The sequence below is a fragment of the Balaenoptera musculus genome, chromosome 2 (assembly GCF_009873245.2).
Source record: "Balaenoptera musculus isolate JJ_BM4_2016_0621 chromosome 2, mBalMus1.pri.v3, whole genome shotgun sequence".
Classification (NCBI taxonomy): Eukaryota; Metazoa; Chordata; class Mammalia; order Artiodactyla; family Balaenopteridae; genus Balaenoptera; species Balaenoptera musculus.
The window spans coordinates 7,041,399-7,060,201 of NC_045786.1; the positions used below are offsets into that span (position 1 = coordinate 7,041,399).

Below are 18,803 nucleotides of genomic sequence, written 5' to 3' on the forward strand. Positions count from 1 at the left end.
ACAACTACTAACATCCATCAGAGCCGACACTCAAGATGAAAACCCATTTTCCACCTTGGGCTTCTCCCCTACCACTCGTCTTGGGGCATGCAGGAATTGTGATGATCTAATTTTTAAAGGCAGTTTTTAATTTTAAAGTACTTAGATAAACAACAAGGTCCTAATGTATAGCACAGGGAACTATATTCAATATCCTGTGATAAACCATAATGGAAAAGAATATAAAAAAAGAATGTATAGGTATGTATAACTGAGTCACTTTGCTGTACAACAGAGATTGGCACATTATAAATCAACTATACTTCAATTAAAAAGAAATCTAGAAGTACTTAGTGGTAATTTAGGACAGAAAAGGTAGAATAGCACTATTTATATACAAGTTATTTGTCACTTAAAATTTATCCAATATTTCTTCAAGAAAAAAAATATCGAGTTAACTGGAAAAATGCAGTTGTATTTGTAAGTATTAAGTTTTTTCTTTGTACAAACAAGCAAATGTAGTGACCTTTCTCACTTCTGTTGTCAAGTGTCCTGGTGTCTGTACACTTCCTATAGTTGCTGTCTGGAGCTCTTTTAAGGATAAGCACTTGAACAAATCCAGATGGGGACTTGTCCTGACCTTGAGGGTTTGTTATTCCCATGGCCTAATATAAAAACTTTGATGTTCTGGAATGATGGATTCAGATGCCTATTCTGATCACCTTTTAATCAAAAGATGGCATGAGAAACCAGGGCCACTACTTGGCAACCAGACATTCATTCTTGGCAATTAAAATGCTTCCCTTCCCATACTGACCGATATGATTTTTACTTTTCTTTCATTTTTATTGCTCACGAGAACAGAAGAGCTACATTTTTTTCACGGGCTATTGGACAAAAAGTTTCTCAGCCATTTTCAACTGTGTTTTCAAAATGTCAGACGTGGCAGTCTTAAAAGCGTGATCCTCCAGAACACATGCTGAGATTGTTCTGCCCTATCGTGTAGGCTGTTAAAGTTCTTGGCATGGGGGTATAGATGAACTTGTAGTGTTCTCGTTGGTTTTGTCTGGGTCATGGGCAATACTGACCAAAGACCTGGTACACAAAGATAGGATAGAACATGTCGTGTAGCTTATATTCTAAACTAGTGGTTCTCAAGCTTTATGTGTATACGAATCACCAGGGGATCTTGTGAAACTGCACATCCTGACTTGGTAGGTCTGCGGCAGGCCCAAGATTCTGCAGTTCTGACAAGCTCCCATGGGATGCTAATATTGCTGGTCTGGGGATCATGCTTTGGCGCCAAGTTTGTTTACTCCTCTTGTTTAAACCTCCCAACTGTTTTTTTTTTAAATAAATTTATTTATTTTATTTTATTTTATTTTATTGGCTGTGTTGGGTCTTCATTGCTGCAAGTGGGCTTTCTCTAGTTGTGGCGAGCAAGGACTACTCTTCATTGCTGTGCGCGGGCTTCTCATTGCAGTGGCTTCTCTTGTTGCGGAGCACAGGCTGTAGGCACGTGGGCTTCAGCAGTTGAGGCGCACAGGCTCAGTAGTTGTGTCTTGCGGGCTCTAGAGCACAGGCTCAGTAGTTGTGGCGTACGGGCTTAGTTGCTCTGCGGCATGTGGGATATTCCTGGACCAGGGCTCGAACCCGTGTCCCCTGCATTGGCAGGCGGATTCTTAACCACTGCGCCACCATGGAAGCCCCTCCCAACTGGTTTTGTTTTCACTCCAACAGGTTACAAAAACTTCAGGCTTGAGGCCAATGGAACCAAGAGATATCAAAGCTGTTCAAGAACTAACCAACAGTTACCTGAAGCAGTTTCATCTAGCCCCGGTGATGGATGAAGAGGAAGTAGCCCACTGGTTCCTCCCCCAAGAGCACATCATTGACACTTTTGTAGTGGAGGTAAAGAGAAGGTGATAAGATAGTACAGAGAAGTATGAGAACACTGTGCAACTGAGTCCATTTTCCAGAAGGATCATAGAGTGTCCATTCCCTTCCTGCCCGCATGACTCACTGCTTCTGAACCAGCTTCCTGCTCACCCTTTCAGAACCAGTTATTCTTACAGCTTCCATTCCTGGCAGAAGAGCACAACTTTTGCTACTTAATCATGGGGAATCAGGGTTCTGATCTGCTCTGTTGTTGTCTGTGTGATTAATTGCTTTTCTTAGTTTTGAAAAGCCCAGTTTGGATGATCTCATCTGAGAGGGATGTGTCCCAAAGTTTAATATTGTTTTGCTTTTGCAAAACTGGTTGGAACTGAACTGCCTTTGTTCAAGATGGCATAATTCAACCACTTCACGCAACCCTTGTCTTCTTGATTTGTAAAAGTTTTTTTTTTGTTGTTGTTGTTGTTTTGGTTTTTTGGCCACGCTGTGCAGCTTGCAGGATCTTAGTTCCCCGACCAGGGATAGAACCTGGGCCCCTGGAAGTGAGAGCGCCAAGTCCTAAACACTGGACCACCAGGGAATTCCCTGTAAAAGTTTTCTATAGCCTGAATACTGATACTTTGTATTGTGGTCCATTTCTGGGTTCTCTATTCTGTTCCATTGATCTCTGTGTCTATTTCCCCACCAATACCACATTGTCTTAATTACTGTAGCTGTATAGTAAGCCTTGATACCAGGTAGAGTGATTCCTCCCACTTTATTCTTCCTTATCAAGATTATTTTAGCTAATCTAGTTCCTTTGCCTTTGCATATACATTTTAGAATAAGCTTGTCTTTATCTACAAAAGACCTTGCTGGGATTTTGATAAGAATTATGTTAACTCTGTAGATTAATTTAGGGAGAATTAACAAGTCTTCCAATCCATGAACATGGTATGTCTCCATTTATTTAGGTCTTCTAAACTTATTTATCAGCATTCTGTAATTTTTCAGCATCCAGACTCTGTATATTTTTTTTAAAGTGTTTACCTAAATACTTCATTTCCTTAGAGTGATTATAAATGGTATTGTGTTTTTAATTTTGGTTTCCACATGTTCATTTTTTAGTATGTAGAAATGTAATTGGTTTTTCTTTGTTGCTCTTGTATCCTGCAGGCTTGCTGAAATCACTTATTAGTTCCAGGAATTTACTTGGAGATTTCTTGGGATTTCCACATAGACAATTGTGTCATCTACAAATAGGGTCAGTTTTATTTCTTCCCTTCCCATATGTATGCCTTTTCTTCCTTTCTCTTGCCTTATTGCAGGGGCTAGATATTCCAGTACTTTATTGAATAAGGGTGGTGAAGATCAACATCCTTGCCTTTTTCCTGATATTAGGGGAAAAGCATTCAGTCTTACCCCATGAATCTTATTCCATGATGTTAGCTGTAGGTTTTTCATGGAGCTCCTTATTGATTTGAGAAAATTCCCAACTTCTTTAGAGTTCTTATTATAAATGGGTGTTGGGTTTTGTCCAGTGCTTTTTCTGCTTCAATTCATACAATCATGATTTTTCTTCTTCAGTCTGTTCATTTATGGATTTTCAAATGTTTGACCACCCTTGCATACCTAGAAAAATTATCCACTTGGTTATGGTATATAATTTATACATTATTGGATTTGGAGTGCTGATATTTTGTTGAGTATTTGCTGAGTTCATGAGAGATATTGGTCTGCAGTTTCTGTTTTTTTTTTGTACTGTCTTTGTTTGGTTTTGGTATCAGGATACTACTGGCCTCATAAGATGAGTTGGGAAGTATGACCTCCTCTTCTGTTTTCTAGAAGAAATTATATAGAATTGGTGTTAATCCTTAAATGTTTGCTAGAATTCTCCAGTTGAAACCATCTGACCTTAGAGAATTCTTTGTGTTTGAAATAATGAATTCACTTTCTTTATGATTATAGGACTGTTCATCTTGTTTGAGTTTTAATACAGTTTAGAAGAATTGGTCTACTTCTTCTAAATTGTCAAATTTGTAAGAATAAAGTTGTTCATAGTATTCCCTTTTAATGGCTACAGAATCTGTAGTCATAGCCCTTATTTTTTCTGTAGTTCTGTCAGTTAATGAGAGGGGTGTGAAGTCCCCAACTATAACTCTGGATTTGTCTTTTTCCCCTTCAGTTCTGTCAGTTTTTCTTGATGTCTCTGGAGGGTCTTGTTTGGTACTTATACATGTTGGACCTGCATGAGTTTCTAGTGGATTGATCATTTTATCATCATGTAATACCCCTCTTTGTCTTCAGTAGTTCTCTTTGCTCTGAAGTCTACTTCCTTGTATATTAATACAGGCAGACCTCGTTTTATTGCACAGTGCTTTATTGTACTAAGCAGATACTGCTTTTTTTACAAATCGAAAGTTTGTGGTAACCCTGTGTCCAGCAAGTCTGTTGGTGCTATTTTTTCCAACAGCGTTTGCTCACTTTGTTTCTCTGTGTCACATTTTGGTAATTCTTGCAATATTTCAAACTTTTTCATTATGGTTAGATTTGTTATGGTGATCTTTGATGTTACTACTTCTACTCGCTGAAAGTTCAAATGACGGTTAGCATTTTTTAGCAATAAAGTATTTTTAAATTAAGGTATGTACATTGTTTTCTAGGCATAATGCTATTGCATACTTAACAGACTACAGTATAGTGTGAACAAAAGTTTCATATAAACTGGGAAAACAAAAAAATTCGTGTGACTCACTTTACTGCAATATTCGCTTTATTGAGGGGTCTGGAACCAAACCCACAGTATCTCTGAGGTATACGTGTATAGCCACTCCTACTTTTTTAAAATTCATGTTTGCATGGTATATCTGTTTTAGTCCTTTTACTTTCAACCCATCTATGTCATTGAATTTGAAGTGAATTTCTTGTAAACAATATATATTTCGGCCATGTTTCCTTATCCACTCTGCCAGAATTTCTTTTGATTGGTGTTTCTTGACCATTTACATTTGATGATTATTGATATGTTAGAGCTTAGGTCTTCTATATTATGATACATGTTTTCTGTTTGTTTCTTCTGGTTTCTGTCCCTCTATTTCTGTTTCCTTGCCTTCCTGTTCCTTGAACATGTTTGGATGTCTTGATTTATTTATAGTGCATTTGAGTATATTTGTGTAGGTCTCATGATGGTTGCTCTGGGTATTACAATATACAGATGTGACTTATCACAGTCTTCTGGTATCCATGTTGTACCACTTCAAGTGATTTTACTTCTCTTTTTCATCGTTTTTTTTTTTTTTTCACATCTGTATTAGAGTATAATTGCTTTACAGTGTTGTGTTAGTTTCTGCTGTACAGTCTCATTGTTTAAATATCACTGTCTTGAGTATCAGATGGTGTCATAATTTTTGTTTCAATCATCGAGTCATTTATAAAACTCATGAGAAGAAGCATAGTTCAAAGTATGTACCCAGATTTCTGTTCCTTCTTCCTTCCTTCCTTTCTGATGCTCCACGATGCTTTCTTTTATGATTTCCTTTCTATTTGAAGAATGTACTTCGGCCAGTCTTAAAGGTATGTCTGCTAGCAACAAATTCTTTTAGTTTTCATTTGTCTGAGAATGTCCTTATTTCCCCTTATTTCCTAAAGGAAGTTTCGCCAGGTACAGAATTCATGGTGGACGGTTCTTTTCTTTCAGCTCTTGTGCCACTTGCTTCTGGCCTCTGTGGTTTCAGGTGAGCAGTCTGCTGTCATTTGAATTAGTATTTCCCCATAGGTAATGTGTTGTTTCTCTGTGTCTACTTTCAAGATCTCTCTCTGTCTTTAGTTTTTGGAAATTTCATTATGATGTGTCTTGGTGTGGATTTCTTTGGGTTTATCCTGTTAGAGTTCACTTGGCTTCTTGAATCTACTATGTCCGTTTTGCCAAATTGGGGAAGTTTTCAGCCATTGTCTCTTTCAGCCCCACATTTTCTTCTTTCCCTCTGGGACTCCAATGATATGAATGGTGAATCTTTTGTTACTGCCCCACAGATCCCTGAGGCTTAATTCTTTTTTTTCTTTTTCAGTCTGTTTTCTCTCTGTTGTTTCAGATTGGGTAAATTCAAGTTCAGTGATTCTGTCCCTCTGTCATCTCCACTCTACTATTGAGCCCATCCAGTGATTTTTTTTTCCCTCTAATTTCTGCTGTTGTGTTTTTCAAGTTGAAAATCCTTAATAAAGCTGAAAATTTAGGTCTTTAAGTCATCTCTCACTTTTGCTTACATCTTTAATTTCATAATGTCTGAAAAAAAGGTTTAATGAATCAGAAGCACTCAAAACCAGATATACATCCTCTGGAATTTCTGCTAAACAAATATTAGCAATGACATATGTGGTCTAGCCTCCGCAGCTGTATACTTCAAATATATCATGGTTTGAATTATATGCAGACTTGCATAGGTCACTGCAGGTTAATAGAAATTATGCAAACAATATTGGCTAATTTCTTGTATTGAAAGTGTACCAGTGATGACAAAACAAACACCATCTTTTGCATCCCTTTTGATTTTTGATAGCTTCAGATTTTCTCAGTTATTCACACACATATATTTTGGTGCAGTACCAATGCCTTTTTACAAGTTCTAAAAAAACTAGCTTCCAAATCCTATCCAACTTCACTTTAGCTGATACAATTCCTGCCTTGTGCCAAGAAGATTATTATACAGTATCCTTTAGTTGGAAAAGGTAGCCTTCTAATCCTTGGTGCTCTTATTCCTGCAAAAACAATGAATTTACTTTTATCACTGTCCCATAAGTCTAGAGAGACTCGTTAGTCCAACCAGAGAGCGTTCCTTTTAGAACATTCTACTTCTTAAGAACTTGATGCCAGTCGCTGACAAGCACTTAGGCTGAGGCACAGCTCCACGCTCTTCCTTGGCCTCTGCCCAGCATATGGTAAGGGGCTCCACATCAGACTTGCAGAGCGGAGCATGAGCTGTTGCTTTTCATTCTAACGGAAAGCTGTGGAGCAAGTCAGAGATCAAGACGTGAGCTGAGATGCCTGGGTGAAACTTGTTCAAGGAGATGTTTACCTGACGTTGCCTTTGTTCTTTAGAACTCCAGTGGTAAACTAACTGACTTCCTGAGCTTCTACACGCTCCCCTCCACAGTCATGCATCACCCCGCTCACAAGAGCCTCAAAGCCGCCTACTCCTTCTACAATATCCACACAGAGACGCCACTGCTGGACCTCATGAACGACGCGCTTATCATCGCCAAGCTGGTACGCGACTCACTCCTTGCCGTCCCGTCTGTGTCTCCAAATATGTATATCGGAGTATATCAAACACCTCGTATTTTCTTCCACACGGTGGGGGAGTTTGTTTGAGATACTTCTTACTGTTGACAGTCAAAGGAAGAATTTTGATAAGAGGTTTTTTTTTTAACTTTATGGCTATTTCATCATTAATTCTGTTGTAACTTAACCAAAAAGACATTTTGTACAAATTAATAAACTTGTAACCCTTATATAAAGATACACGAAATTCATAATGTAAGGAATGTAAGAAAAATAACGTGATCCCATGATACAGGCATACCTTGGAGATATTGTGGGTTTGGTTCCAGATGGTTCCAGATCACTGCAGTAAAGCAAGCATCACAATCAAGTGAGCCACACGAGTTTTTTGGTTCCCAGTGCATATAAAATTTATCTTTACACTATAGTGTTGTCTGTTAAGTGTGTACTAGCATATTTAAACAATATACAGACCTTAATTTAAAATACTTTATTGCTAAAAAAAAATGCTAACCATCATCTGAGCCTTCAGCGAGTTGTAGTCATATCAGAGATCACAGATCACCATAACAAATATAATAATGAAAAAGTCTGAAATGTTACAAGAATTACCAAAATGGAACACAGAGACAAGAAGTGAGCAAATGCTATTGGAAAAATAACTCTGATAGACTTGCTCAATGCAAGGTTGCCATAGACCTTCCATTTGTAAAAAACACAGAATCTGTGAAACTCCATAAAACAAGGTCTGTCTGTATGGGGAAAATATGAGTGTGTTGCAGTGAATAATTGGCAACAGTAGGTTTTTTGATTCAAATAAATAGTCTCTGAATTTTAAAATTAAAGAAATTTAACTATTCGAATTATTATTATTAAAAGGATTTAAAATGAAAAGAATTAAATTCAAAATGTTCCTTATTATATTTGTATTATTTTTCTATTTCCTCAGTGTGGTAGTTAGGATAATTGTTAAATTCGTGCTACAAATAAACATTTTCCTTTAAAAAGAAATTGAAATCAGCTGACGGGGACATTTTGATGTAATTGCTGAGTGAGAAGATAAATATTGTTCATGAGAAATTGGGAGCAACACATCAAAAGTGTCTTCCTTGTAGTTTTCTTAGTATTTGATCATTGGAAACATATTTTTTAATCTATTATAAGTGGATCCCCAAATCAGCATTCTCCTTTGCTTCTTTGATCTTGTAGCTCATTTTCAGCTACCTTCCCAAAAAGGCCAGTAATAAGTTATTTAAGGTAAAACCCCTGAGAAATAGAAATGTAGGTGCTTCATCTATATCACATTTTGCATAGTATTATGTAACCTTTTTTTTAAATTCTGTTTTTACTATTGAAATGTTACTAAATTTATTTCCCATTATCAGCCCAAGACAGATACACGATTTAAAGTCTTTACAGCTTTGATTTCTTGGCGTAGGTTCAGGTAAGTCAGAACATAGAAAGGCCAGTAACTAACAGTTCTGGTGATAGAGCCATCTAGGCAACTGTTTGCTTCAAAAACAGGGACAAAATATTTCCTGAAATTTTAATAGATTATTTTTTGTCAGCCATCAGACTGCACTTTTCGATTCAGCATTTCTGGATAATCTTGCTGACTCCATCAGATTCACTGCTTGCTAGTTTAATAAGACAGTTTTGAACTGAATTCCTAACCCATACTATATATTGCAGACATTAAACCTTATTATAAATGCATTATCAATTCAAGCTATTCGTAGGGGAATGAAATGTTATACTGAAATACATAATATACAACACTCTAATCCTTTGAAACTTTAAAATTAAAAAATTTTTTTTTACGTTGACAGAAAGGATTTGATGTATTCAATGCGCTAGATTTGATGGAAAATAAGACATTCTTGGAAAAACTCAAGTTTGGCATAGGCGATGGCAATTTACAGTATTACTTGTACAACTGGAGGTGTCCAGGGACAGAGTCCGAAAAGGTAAGTGAAGTCGATAAACCTTTGTAAACTTGATAAATTTACCTAGAAAATCCCATATTTGCTTCTCTTCGGATTGTTGAGAGGTTTTTTCTTTAGTAGCTTTTTTAAAATATAGATCTATTGTACTACATTATAATTTTTCTTGCTCACTTGTTTTTGCTATTCCATTTCTTCCCTCCCTTTAGGTTGGACTCGTATTACAGTAGATGGATATTTCTATTTCTAGAACTCTGATGTCATCATTTGTTAATATCCTAGTTAATGATTCCTGGAACTGCCATTCCAAAGAATAAAAGCACAACCTAAGTGACATCGAAGTGTCAGTAACAGAAAAGATGGAAAAACATCCACTGGTGACCAATAGAACACATTTCTAGCTAGAATGTTAACATTCATCCTTTTTTTCACTGTTGACCCATTTGTAGGAGGGATGGAAGGAGGATACAAAGAGCACATTCCTCTAATTTTCAACCTTCTGACTGTCTCTCAATGAAGAGAAGGTACTTGTCCCTCTCTAGAAAAATGGACCGCTTTTCTATGGATTGAACAGAATCACAGAATCGTGTAAGAAAATCTTTGCCATTGTGTGGAGATAAACTGCTGCCTTTCTGTTTATTAAGTGGGGGTCTGTGGGTCCATGTAGCAGAATGAGGGAGCCATTTGGAAAGGGCTTGCTTATGTCACTGCACGTGATCTCATCGGGAACATCCATGGAGCCAGCATTTCTGTAACGCAGCAATGAGTGGTGGGTGTTAAAGTGAAGAGTGAGATAAAAATGTGCTGGTTGGGGGCTTCCCTGGTGGCGCAGTGGTTGAGATCTGCCTGCCAATGCAGGGGACACGGGTTCGAGCCCTGGTCTGGGAAGATCCCACATGCCGCGGAGCAACTAGGCCCGTGAGCCACAACTACTGAGCCTGCGCGTCTGGAGCCTGTGCTCCGCAACAAGAGAGGCCGCGATAGTGAGAGGCCCGTGCACCGCGATGAAGAGTGGCCCCCGCTCGCCGCAACTGGAGAAAGCCCTCGCACAGAAACGAAGACCCAACACAGCCAAAAATAAATATAAAAATAAATAAATTAATTAAAAAAAAAAAAGATAGGCCTAGAGCTACAGAAATTAAAAAAAAAAATGTACTTGTTGACTATTTCTCTAGAAGCAAAGTTGCCAAATCAATAAACACACAAATGGGTACTTTGATCTTCAACAGGTTTGTGGATTGGTTCCAAAGCAAGGTTTGGGGCAAGCATTAAGTGTGTTCTCTGAAGAGCACTCACCCCTGACAAACTAGACTGTTCTGCTCCTGCAGAGACTCTTTTCTTCTCAGCAACAGCCAGGATACGTGAGGAAAAGAAAAATCAAAGCCCTCAAGTCAGAAGACATGCCCAGTGGAGTTTATTAGTGCCATCAGGACACTGATAATTTGAATGTTTTTTATTACTTATGCAGAATTGCACATATTCCTTTATCCTGACTCTAATTTATCATGAAAGCTGTCGTGCTCTAGGAAGATGTCTTATTTGTAAATAAGTCTTGTGGTTTTGTTACTGATGGTGTTTTTATCTAGGATTTGAAAAACCAAGTTTCTCGGTGTACATAGATAATGTATATATCACCAATAGCCCAAGGGGAAGAAGTTGCTGGACAAGGCCACCTAAAATGGCCTCGACTCAAATACCACAAAGCAGATACTTCTTCCTGCCTTTATGTACCAGTGCCTAGGCCGTTCAGTCCAGAAAAACCTAATTACCTTCGACAACAGGATGCCCTTCCTTCATGTTATAAGTAGTCAAAGGACACAATCATACCTTATAAAAGCCAGGCAGGAGCTAGCACACTGTGGCCCATAAGCTAAACTCAGCACATCACCTGTTTTTGTACAGCCCACGAGCTAAGAATGGTGTTTACATTTTTGAATGGTTGAGGAGAAAAAAAAAAAAATGTTTTGTGACACATAAAAATTACAGGGAAACCAGATTTCAGCATCCATAAATAAAGTTTTATGGGAACAAGGCCTCATTCATTCATGTGTTGCCTGTACATGGCAGGCAGAGTTGAGTTGTTCCGACAGAGACTATGGATCCAAAGGCCTAAACTTGGCCCTTTAGGGAAAAAGTTCTATTGCCCCTGATTTCCTCTGAAAATCAGAAAGCCTCTTTCCACAGCTTCCCGTCATCCTGAAGGCCACCCCACAGCTGTGGCACCCTGGGACCTCCACTAGGGGGCATGCGTGGGCTCCGAAGTCGTCCTTAATTTAGGACAGCACTGTGTTCCTTCTCAAAGACGCAAGGGAAGGCTTCTCCTATAGGATGATTCAAACCCAACTGCGTTACCTTTTTTTTCCTAACGTGAGGAGGATGCCTGCAGAAGCAAAAGTGAACCAATTCACTGAAACACCAGAATTAAGTAAACAAGATTTTTAACATAATCCAGAGTCGAGGCTCCAGTTGGGAATTACGTTCCACTCATTTTTATGGCACAGTCTTACATGAAGTAGGTTTTCGAATAATTGCAGGATTGTCCCTCAGAAATTGTGTCACGGGCTCACCTCATGACAAAACTGTGGCATTGTTCCTCTCTTCACTTACAGAATTGCAGTTAAGAGAGTTCATGTTCTTTTACTCAGTAATTTTTAAATACAGTAATTTATAAATTATTAGCACATTTGCCGCCTTATAATGCCTCTTTATAATTTACGCATGTTACCAATGAGCATTTTAAAGTAGAAAATCAGTACAGCTGCTTGTGTTTATAAAGTAGCCGTTAGAACTAAATTTCAATGCAATATACAGTGTCTTACAGATTCAAAAAGCCCACACCACCCCGTGTCCTTTGTCAGTAATGGAAATGCTCTGGTCCATGACGTATCCTTGCCCACACACCCCGCCTTTTTTTGGTCAAGATGGCATTCAGTAAATTTAAATGGAGGTGGCATAATCCACAGATCAACCAGAATTTAGGCTGAAAATAAACTTTGGCAAGCCAGTACCTTCCCCATAAATTACAGAAAGCACCTTTACCAAACACATGCTGTAAAGAGCAGATACTCTAACATAGAGCATTGACTCTGCTCCATACACTAACACGGGTGACCCCTGTCATGGCAGACCCACCTCTGAGCACCCAAGCTCCTCCGCTTATTTTTTTACTCTCTTCCTGCTTTATTTCACCTAATTACCATCATACTTTGGATACATGCTAAAGTCCCAAGGAAGTAAGTTAACCGTGTAAAGGGGTGAATTCTAACTAGTCAGAATACCTTATCTGGCAATTTTGATAAATGTTTAGCCTTTCTCCCAAGCCCACGCTTAGGCCTGCCTACAAAGAAAGGCAAACTGACAGTAAAAAATAATAATGTATTTTTTCTGAGGACAATGTATTGCTTGGCATTTACTATCTTTCCTTTACAACTGCTGGTGCACCTGCCATCCAGTTTCATCTCCCCCACCAACTAGAACCGTGTTTGTGTGGCCTGTTTGCCAAGTTTGGATAGAAAGATGTCCAGCGTTGCAGGATAGATGTTCCTGCTCACAAGCATTGTGCCAGCCTTTTAAATAGTGAATTTATACAAGCATGGACATTAGTTTCAATAAACTTTTGATACTCATACTGCTGAATATTCTGTGCACTTAGTGTCCCTAAGCTTCAGCGTATCTGTATGCTACAGAGAATCTTACACATTTGAAAGGAATGATACTAAACAGTGTCCCAAGAATATATGTAAAAGTCATTTTATTCATTTCAAGGCTTCTCTACAAGGTGTCGTTTTACAACTGTATGAAGTGACAGGTTTATACAAGATTACTTTGAAGCCGTTTTTTTACTTTTGGGTGGTTTCCTTATCTTATTGGGGTTTGGAATCAGTTTCTTTATTTTCAGGGGTTGTAACACTGCAGCCTGCTGACCCTCAGCGAGCTTTCTCTTGGGTTTAGAGAGGTCTTCGAAGGAAGTGTCCAAAATCTCTTTGTCTTGGCTTTCCAAAGATTCCATCTCCGGGTTCTCCCCGGGGTCTTCAAGTGTGCCTCGGAGCCACGGCACATCCAGACGGGGGACTCTGGGGATGATGGCCCTCACTTCCTCTGCAAAGGCAGCGGTGTTTCTTTTGAACCCCAAGGCCAGGACGCACGTCAAGCCCATGGCGGGTGCGAGCCTCTCGCTGAGCCGGGGCACCTGGCAGGCAGGGACACCTCTGCTGGCGCTCAGCGGCACCAGGTGCGCGGTGACGATGGCCGGCTTGGCCGACTTGCATGCCAGGACCAAGAGCAGCTCGTTCCTCTCCAAGGCTCTGGTGACCTCGTTGATGCCGATGGCAAGCTGCCTTCTGACGTCAGCAGGGGTCCACCCGGATGCCTGGGGTCCACCTTCCGGCTTTTCCTCCTTCAGATCCTCACCGGTGTCCACATCCAGGCTGCACGTGTCTCCGCTTTGTGTTTTCAAAGCGGGCTGCTTTTTCTTTCTCTTCCTGTCCTCAGTCTTCTGAAGCCCGAGAGATTTAATCCTGTCCTCCAGGGTCTGTAGTATGAAGTGCATATCCTCCCCGTCCAGGGCACCCCAGCGGATGGTGTACGGGTTGTTCAATGACGTCTTCACAGGTAAAGGTCTCGTCTTCCGCACAGAGCCCCTCCCTGGTGCCTGGGGGGCTGCGGCCATTCTGAAGACCCTTCGCAGAGGAGCAAAACGACAAAGGAAAACACGTGTTAACTAGACAGGCACGCCTTAAGGATTTCTTGGCTGTGCTCTTTCTGATTTTGGAAAGGCTAAAGCAAGCCTACTTATATAGGACATATATACACGTACATATATATATGTGACCATACATCTAGCTTCTCTTTTAAGTTTTCCCCATTTTTTCCTGTGACTTGGTCTTCATTCATATACATGCAATTTATGAATGTTTTGCATTACTGCGATCATACTGAATTTCTATTTATTTCCTTTATTTAAAATGTTCCATGTTGCTACTTGTTCATAATTATTTATCCTCTTCAGGACCTCTGGTATTAGTCTGATAGATTTGTTACCATTTTCTGTATTGCCCTCTACTTAGGCTTCCATCCATTCATTCAGCAAATATTCACTGAGCACCTCCAACTCTTGAGTCATGGGCACCGGGTTTCAGCCGTGAACAAGTTCCCACCACCACCTCTATAAGTCCCCGAGTCTTCCTGCCTCAGCACAGTCTCTAAGGGCCCTGGAAGCCTCTGCCGTTCATAATTAACCAGCTGTGATTTTTTTTTAAGAACTGGGACCATGATGTATGCACATGACTAAAAATCCAAATGATAATTTCATTCTGTGCCCTTTTGTAAGTCTCCTTCCCTCCCTGGACCCTAAGTTTCTTGTCTGTCTTTCCTAAAACACGGATACACAGATTCCCCCTTCCCCTGATAAGTCCAAGCTGGCCATTCCTCTGGCTGACAATGTGATGAAATCTAGGGAAATACCGTAATGAAATTTAAAGATATTAATCCGTTAAGGCAAAAGAGTAACAGGGATCCTTGCTGGGGAAATGTTATACACCACTGTTCTGAGGCGCATGTCCTGTTTGTCCTGCCCAGAGGCAACTGCATATCCCTCTTTCTTCCCTCAGTTTCCTTCCTGGGCTCAGCCGGGAACCACAGGGACCCAAGTTGCAGAATTGAAGGAAGTTAAACAAGCCAGCTCTGGAGAAGTCTGGTTTTGGAACTGTTCCTGTTTTCAGGTAACCACCAGATTTTCTCACTCCAGGTCATTCATCCCACGGACACCTGCTCCCCGCTCCCCCAAGCACCACCGGCAGGATGAAAAATGAAATCTCTTCCAATTAAACACCCTCCTAAGAGCCCGGCTGCCCATGCTGAGGAGCAGGTGTTCCCGTGGCGTGTGTCATAAGGCACTTTCTCCAAGAATTATCTGGTTCCCACCCGATGCCTGTGTGATGGCCCTGTGTGTGGAGGAGGAAACAGACTCAGGTTAAGTACCGTGCCAGAGTCACTACTGGTTTCCCAAATCCAAATTTTATGCTCTTTCAATCCTGGCTGCACCTAAAAGATAATCTGTGACTTTAAAAAAGATAGAGATGGTTGGTCTGTACCCCAGGTCTCCTGAATCGGAATACTGGGGAATACAGCAGGGCACCTCTACTTGTCAAAAGGCTGCCCAGCTTAATGTGATACAGAACCGGGATTGGGCACCATTGGTGTAGGACGGGGGGGGCCTTTCCGCAGTGGACAGGCCTGATACAGGGTCTCCTGACCTCTGCCGGCCTCAGACGTTCCTCCTACGTCACCTTCTCACAGAAAACCAAAACTTAGCTCCCTGGGGTGTGAGCTCAGACCTCGTTCATGTCAGCGTTGCCCACTGCTAGAGACTCGGCGTCTGCCCCCTGAGCTGCTTCCTTCCGGTGCAGCCCTCCCCATCCCCGTCATCCCCGTGCGAAGCAGGAGGCAGCTCGTCCATATCCAAGGAAGTGACTGGCAGAGGCTGGCACCAGGTTGAAGGTGGTCAGGAAAAGGGAAATAAACGACCAAGGAGCAAATATGCGGATCTATCGGAGCTCTGCCAGGCCACACACTACAGTTCATGTGCCTCAGCATTCAAACAGGGAGTAGGTGCTTACAGTTACGTGCTGCTCTGGGCATTAGCTCCTCCTGTCTTCAGAATCTAGGCGAGGGAGACAAGAGCCAAGTGGTTCAGATAAGTAGAGTCTCATGGGATATAATCCAAAACCAAAGTGGAACAAGTAACAGCTCTGGAGGAGAAAATTGGGAAGGCCTTGCTGAGGCGCCTTTGGAGGTCCCTGCTGCCCAGGAGATCAAGTGCACACTCACTGCGGTGACAGCCAACGGCCCCCGTCACCGTCAGCCTTCCTCCTTACACCCCACCACGGAACCACAGACGTTTAATGAGGTCACCAGTTCCTCCCCTCCGTGGCTTTACGCACATTCCCTCTGCCTGGGGAACTACTCCCACCCTCAGCCCTACCACCACCTTTCTTACTTGAACAAGTATTTGTGGATTATCCACAGTGCACCAAGCCAGAAAGATTATGAATTAAAGCAAAAACAGCCACTGGACTCATTGGGCTTAGAATCTATGTGGGAGACTTACCCGCAAGTAAAATACAACATGTGATGCACATTAAGGTCAGGGACCTACAGGATCCTGAGCAGAGGCCTGACTCAGTTGAAGGGGTCAGGAAGGGCCTCCCGGAGGAAGTGACCTTTTAACCCACACGTGAAGAATACCCACCAAAGGGAGTACCTATTCGGAAGAGCATCCCAGGGAACTGCATTAAAGGAAATGATGTCAGTGTCGCCGGGGCAGAGATGCTAGAGAGAGCGGAGAGATACTGGGAAAGGCGAGGAAGGACCAGATGGTGAATACACTTGCAAACCGTACAGTGGGAGGCGGTTGTAACGTTCAAAGCAGAGGAGTGGCGTGGCTGGAAAGGCGTCATAGAAAGATCTTTGGGGACTCGGGCCAGGAGGAGTCCTTTGCCACGACTGGAAGCAGCAAAGAGGCTCCAGAGTAGTCCTGGTAAGAAATGACGGTGGCCTTAGCTAGAGTCGCCGCAGAGGGGATGGGCGGAAATGCATGCTACTTGTAACAGTTAAGAGGTGCAATCCGCCCGACTAAGTGATGAACTCGGGGTAAAGCAGAAGAAAGACTCAGGGAGGACTCCGGGTTTCTGGATCTGGTAGCCGACCCCCGAGTTACTCTCTTCCTATGGTCTGCCGCCTCTCTATCGAGTGCCTACCTACTTCACTACTTAACACACGCCGACTGGAGTCATTTTCTGGTCCGCCTGCACTTCTAGACCGCGGAGTACAGAAGGGCCAGGGTGGGGCTTTACCTATTTCTCGTACCCGACAGACGCTCAACTCCAGGCAGAGAGCGGAGCGTGAGCCAAGGCCGGGACGCAGGAAAACACGCCGGTACGGGCGGGGGCGGCCCCAGGGACGGGGAGCCTGGGAGACCTTGCGCGCACCCGGCTCAGTCCCAGGCTCGATCCCCACCAGCGGCCCCTCCGGATCTCAGACCCCAGCGCAGACCCCCACTCACGGTCGTCCCTGCGCCGGTCCCACGTGGGCCGCGCTGAGCGTGCGCAGAGCCCACGCCTTCCCGGGCCCCGCCTTCCGATGCGGTGGGGCGGAGGAAGGGGAGGAGGAACGGCTCAGAGAACACGTTTCATTCTTCTGCATTGGGCCACTTCCAAACGGGAAAGTCGGCCCAGGACGTCGCGACAGAGTGACGGAAGGTTTCTCTAAAAACCCTGAGTTTAGGAGCGGGTCGGAAGCTCCGGATAAGGCCCTCCAGCGGCAGTGCGCAGGCGCGTTGTGTGTCTCGCGAGACTTCAGGTTGCCTGGTAACCGGCCGCCTGCTTTCTCCGTTGCCCGGCCTGGGGAGCAGTGTACCGCGGTTAGACTCCGGCGCCTGGCGGTCTCACCTGACGCCGCTCTCTTCTAACCCAATTTCTACCTTTCAGTGCCTGGCAGTCTGAGCCCCTCACTTTTCTGTTTTTGGCTTGCCTAAGGGACTCAAAATTCTGACCCAGTTCCCCCATCACCGAGCCTGTGCCGAATCCCCGGCACCGTGGAAATCAAGATAAATGGGGGATGGGGAAGTGGATTGAGGAAAACACGTGTTTACAGGCACCAATGTAGGAGATCTTGAGCTCCGGAAAGAGGAGAATAAAGGCTATCTTGAGTTCTGCGACAGCGGTTCAGAAAACTCCACCAGATGTCTGCTGTGGCTACTCCAGCCAATGGAGACTTTAATGGTTACGAATGGAGTCGCTGGGAAGTCATGGGCAATTGTAAGTCAGCTGAAGAACACTTTCAAGGTCAGCGGTCTGAATCTGTTGATTTACCCTTGTCGAGAACCAAGACCGAAACCTTAGGTTGCTTCTGACCCAGTGAGCTTCCTCCCTCCCCACCCCCTTTCCTTTCCCTTTCCAGTCTAACTTAGCACTTTTATTCCTCTTCTAAATATCTTCCTCCTTTTCTCAGTCTCTTCTTCACTGCTCGTTTTGTTTCCCATTCTTTGGTCTAGTTTCTGTGTTTTCAATTTTCATCACCTACATAGTACCCAACTGGCCGTAAACAAAACGGAAAGCTATGCGTGTGGTCAGAGTATTGCAGGTTAGCAATTTTTTTTAAAATCACCATTAGAAAAATTAAAAAGAACGAATTTACGAGTTTGAGTGTAACAACAGGCTTTTGTTTCATAAAATGAATAGTAAGAAATCGTCGTGATGAGCTGCAAACATGCAGTTCTAAACTAGTCTCAGATCACAAACAGTTTTGGGCAGCCCGACCTCGCTGCCCAACAGAATTCCTCTGTTCTTGAAATGTCACTGACTGTCCTGATTCATCTCTGCCCTGTTTCTATCATGTCTGTCGCCTTATTCATTAGAAACAAGATGGGCGTTTTGGGCATTGGAAAGCAAGAAGCTCGTGTCTTGTGATTTTGTAATATAATACTTAAAATTTTGAGGCTTCCTTTGTGCCAGAGTGGTTAAGAATCTGCCTGCCAATGCAGGGGACACGGGTTCGAGCCCTGCTCTGTGAAGATCCCACATGCCGCGGAGCAACTAAGCTCGTGTGCCACAACTACTGAGCCTGCACTCTAGAGCCCGCGAGCCACAACTACTGAGCCCGCATGCTGCAACTACTGAAGCCTGCATGCCTAGAGCCTGTGCTCTGCAACAAGAGAAGCCACCGCAATG

At 42.5% G+C, this 18,803-nt stretch overlaps 3 protein-coding genes across 15 annotated transcripts in view; 2 read left to right on the top strand and 1 right to left on the bottom strand.

Moving 5' to 3' along the window:
• The window catches only part of NMT2 (N-myristoyltransferase 2), a 54,742-nt gene extending 44,594 nt beyond the window's left edge, over positions 1 to 10,148 (top strand). For 2 of the 4 annotated variants that reach the window (XM_036841942.1, XM_036841944.1), the window contains 4 exons: positions 1,720 to 1,890; positions 6,950 to 7,117; positions 8,962 to 9,099; positions 9,285 to 10,004. In XM_036841942.1, the coding sequence (XP_036697837.1) occupies positions 1,720 to 1,890; positions 6,950 to 7,117; positions 8,962 to 9,099; positions 9,285 to 9,305 (498 nt within the window). In that variant the 3' untranslated portion in view covers positions 9,306 to 10,004. Of the gene's footprint in view, positions 1 to 1,719; positions 1,891 to 6,949; positions 7,118 to 8,961; positions 9,100 to 9,284 lie in introns of those variants that run through there. The other 2 variants (XM_036841941.1, XM_036841943.1) reach the window with 2 other exon arrangements.
• Positions 10,149 to 12,809: 2,661 nt separating this feature from the next.
• RPP38 (ribonuclease P/MRP subunit p38) lies at positions 12,810 to 17,379 on the bottom strand. Of its 7 annotated transcripts, none has more exons than XM_036841953.1 (3): positions 17,138 to 17,320; positions 15,693 to 15,736; positions 12,810 to 13,754 (listed from the first exon to the last, which is right to left on the bottom strand). In XM_036841953.1, the coding sequence occupies exon 3, from the start codon at positions 13,742 to 13,744 to the stop codon at positions 12,896 to 12,898; it is 849 nt and encodes a 282-aa protein (XP_036697848.1). In that variant the 5' UTR covers positions 13,745 to 13,754; positions 15,693 to 15,736; positions 17,138 to 17,320; the 3' UTR covers positions 12,810 to 12,895. The 7 variants fall into 7 exon arrangements, with proteins under 7 accessions (XP_036697848.1, XP_036697846.1, XP_036697845.1 ...); XM_036841951.1 differs by having other exon boundaries at positions 16,942 to 17,264; XM_036841950.1 differs by having other exon boundaries at positions 16,929 to 17,264.
• The window catches only part of DCLRE1C (DNA cross-link repair 1C), a 129,506-nt gene continuing 127,228 nt past the window's right edge, over positions 16,526 to 18,803 (top strand). For 3 of the 4 annotated variants that reach the window (XM_036841940.1, XM_036841936.1, XM_036841933.1), the window contains exon 1: positions 17,534 to 17,918. The gene's annotated coding sequence lies outside the window, so the exon portion shown is untranslated. Of the gene's footprint in view, positions 16,613 to 17,533; positions 17,919 to 18,803 lie in introns of those variants that run through there. The other variant, XM_036841932.1, reaches the window with a different exon arrangement.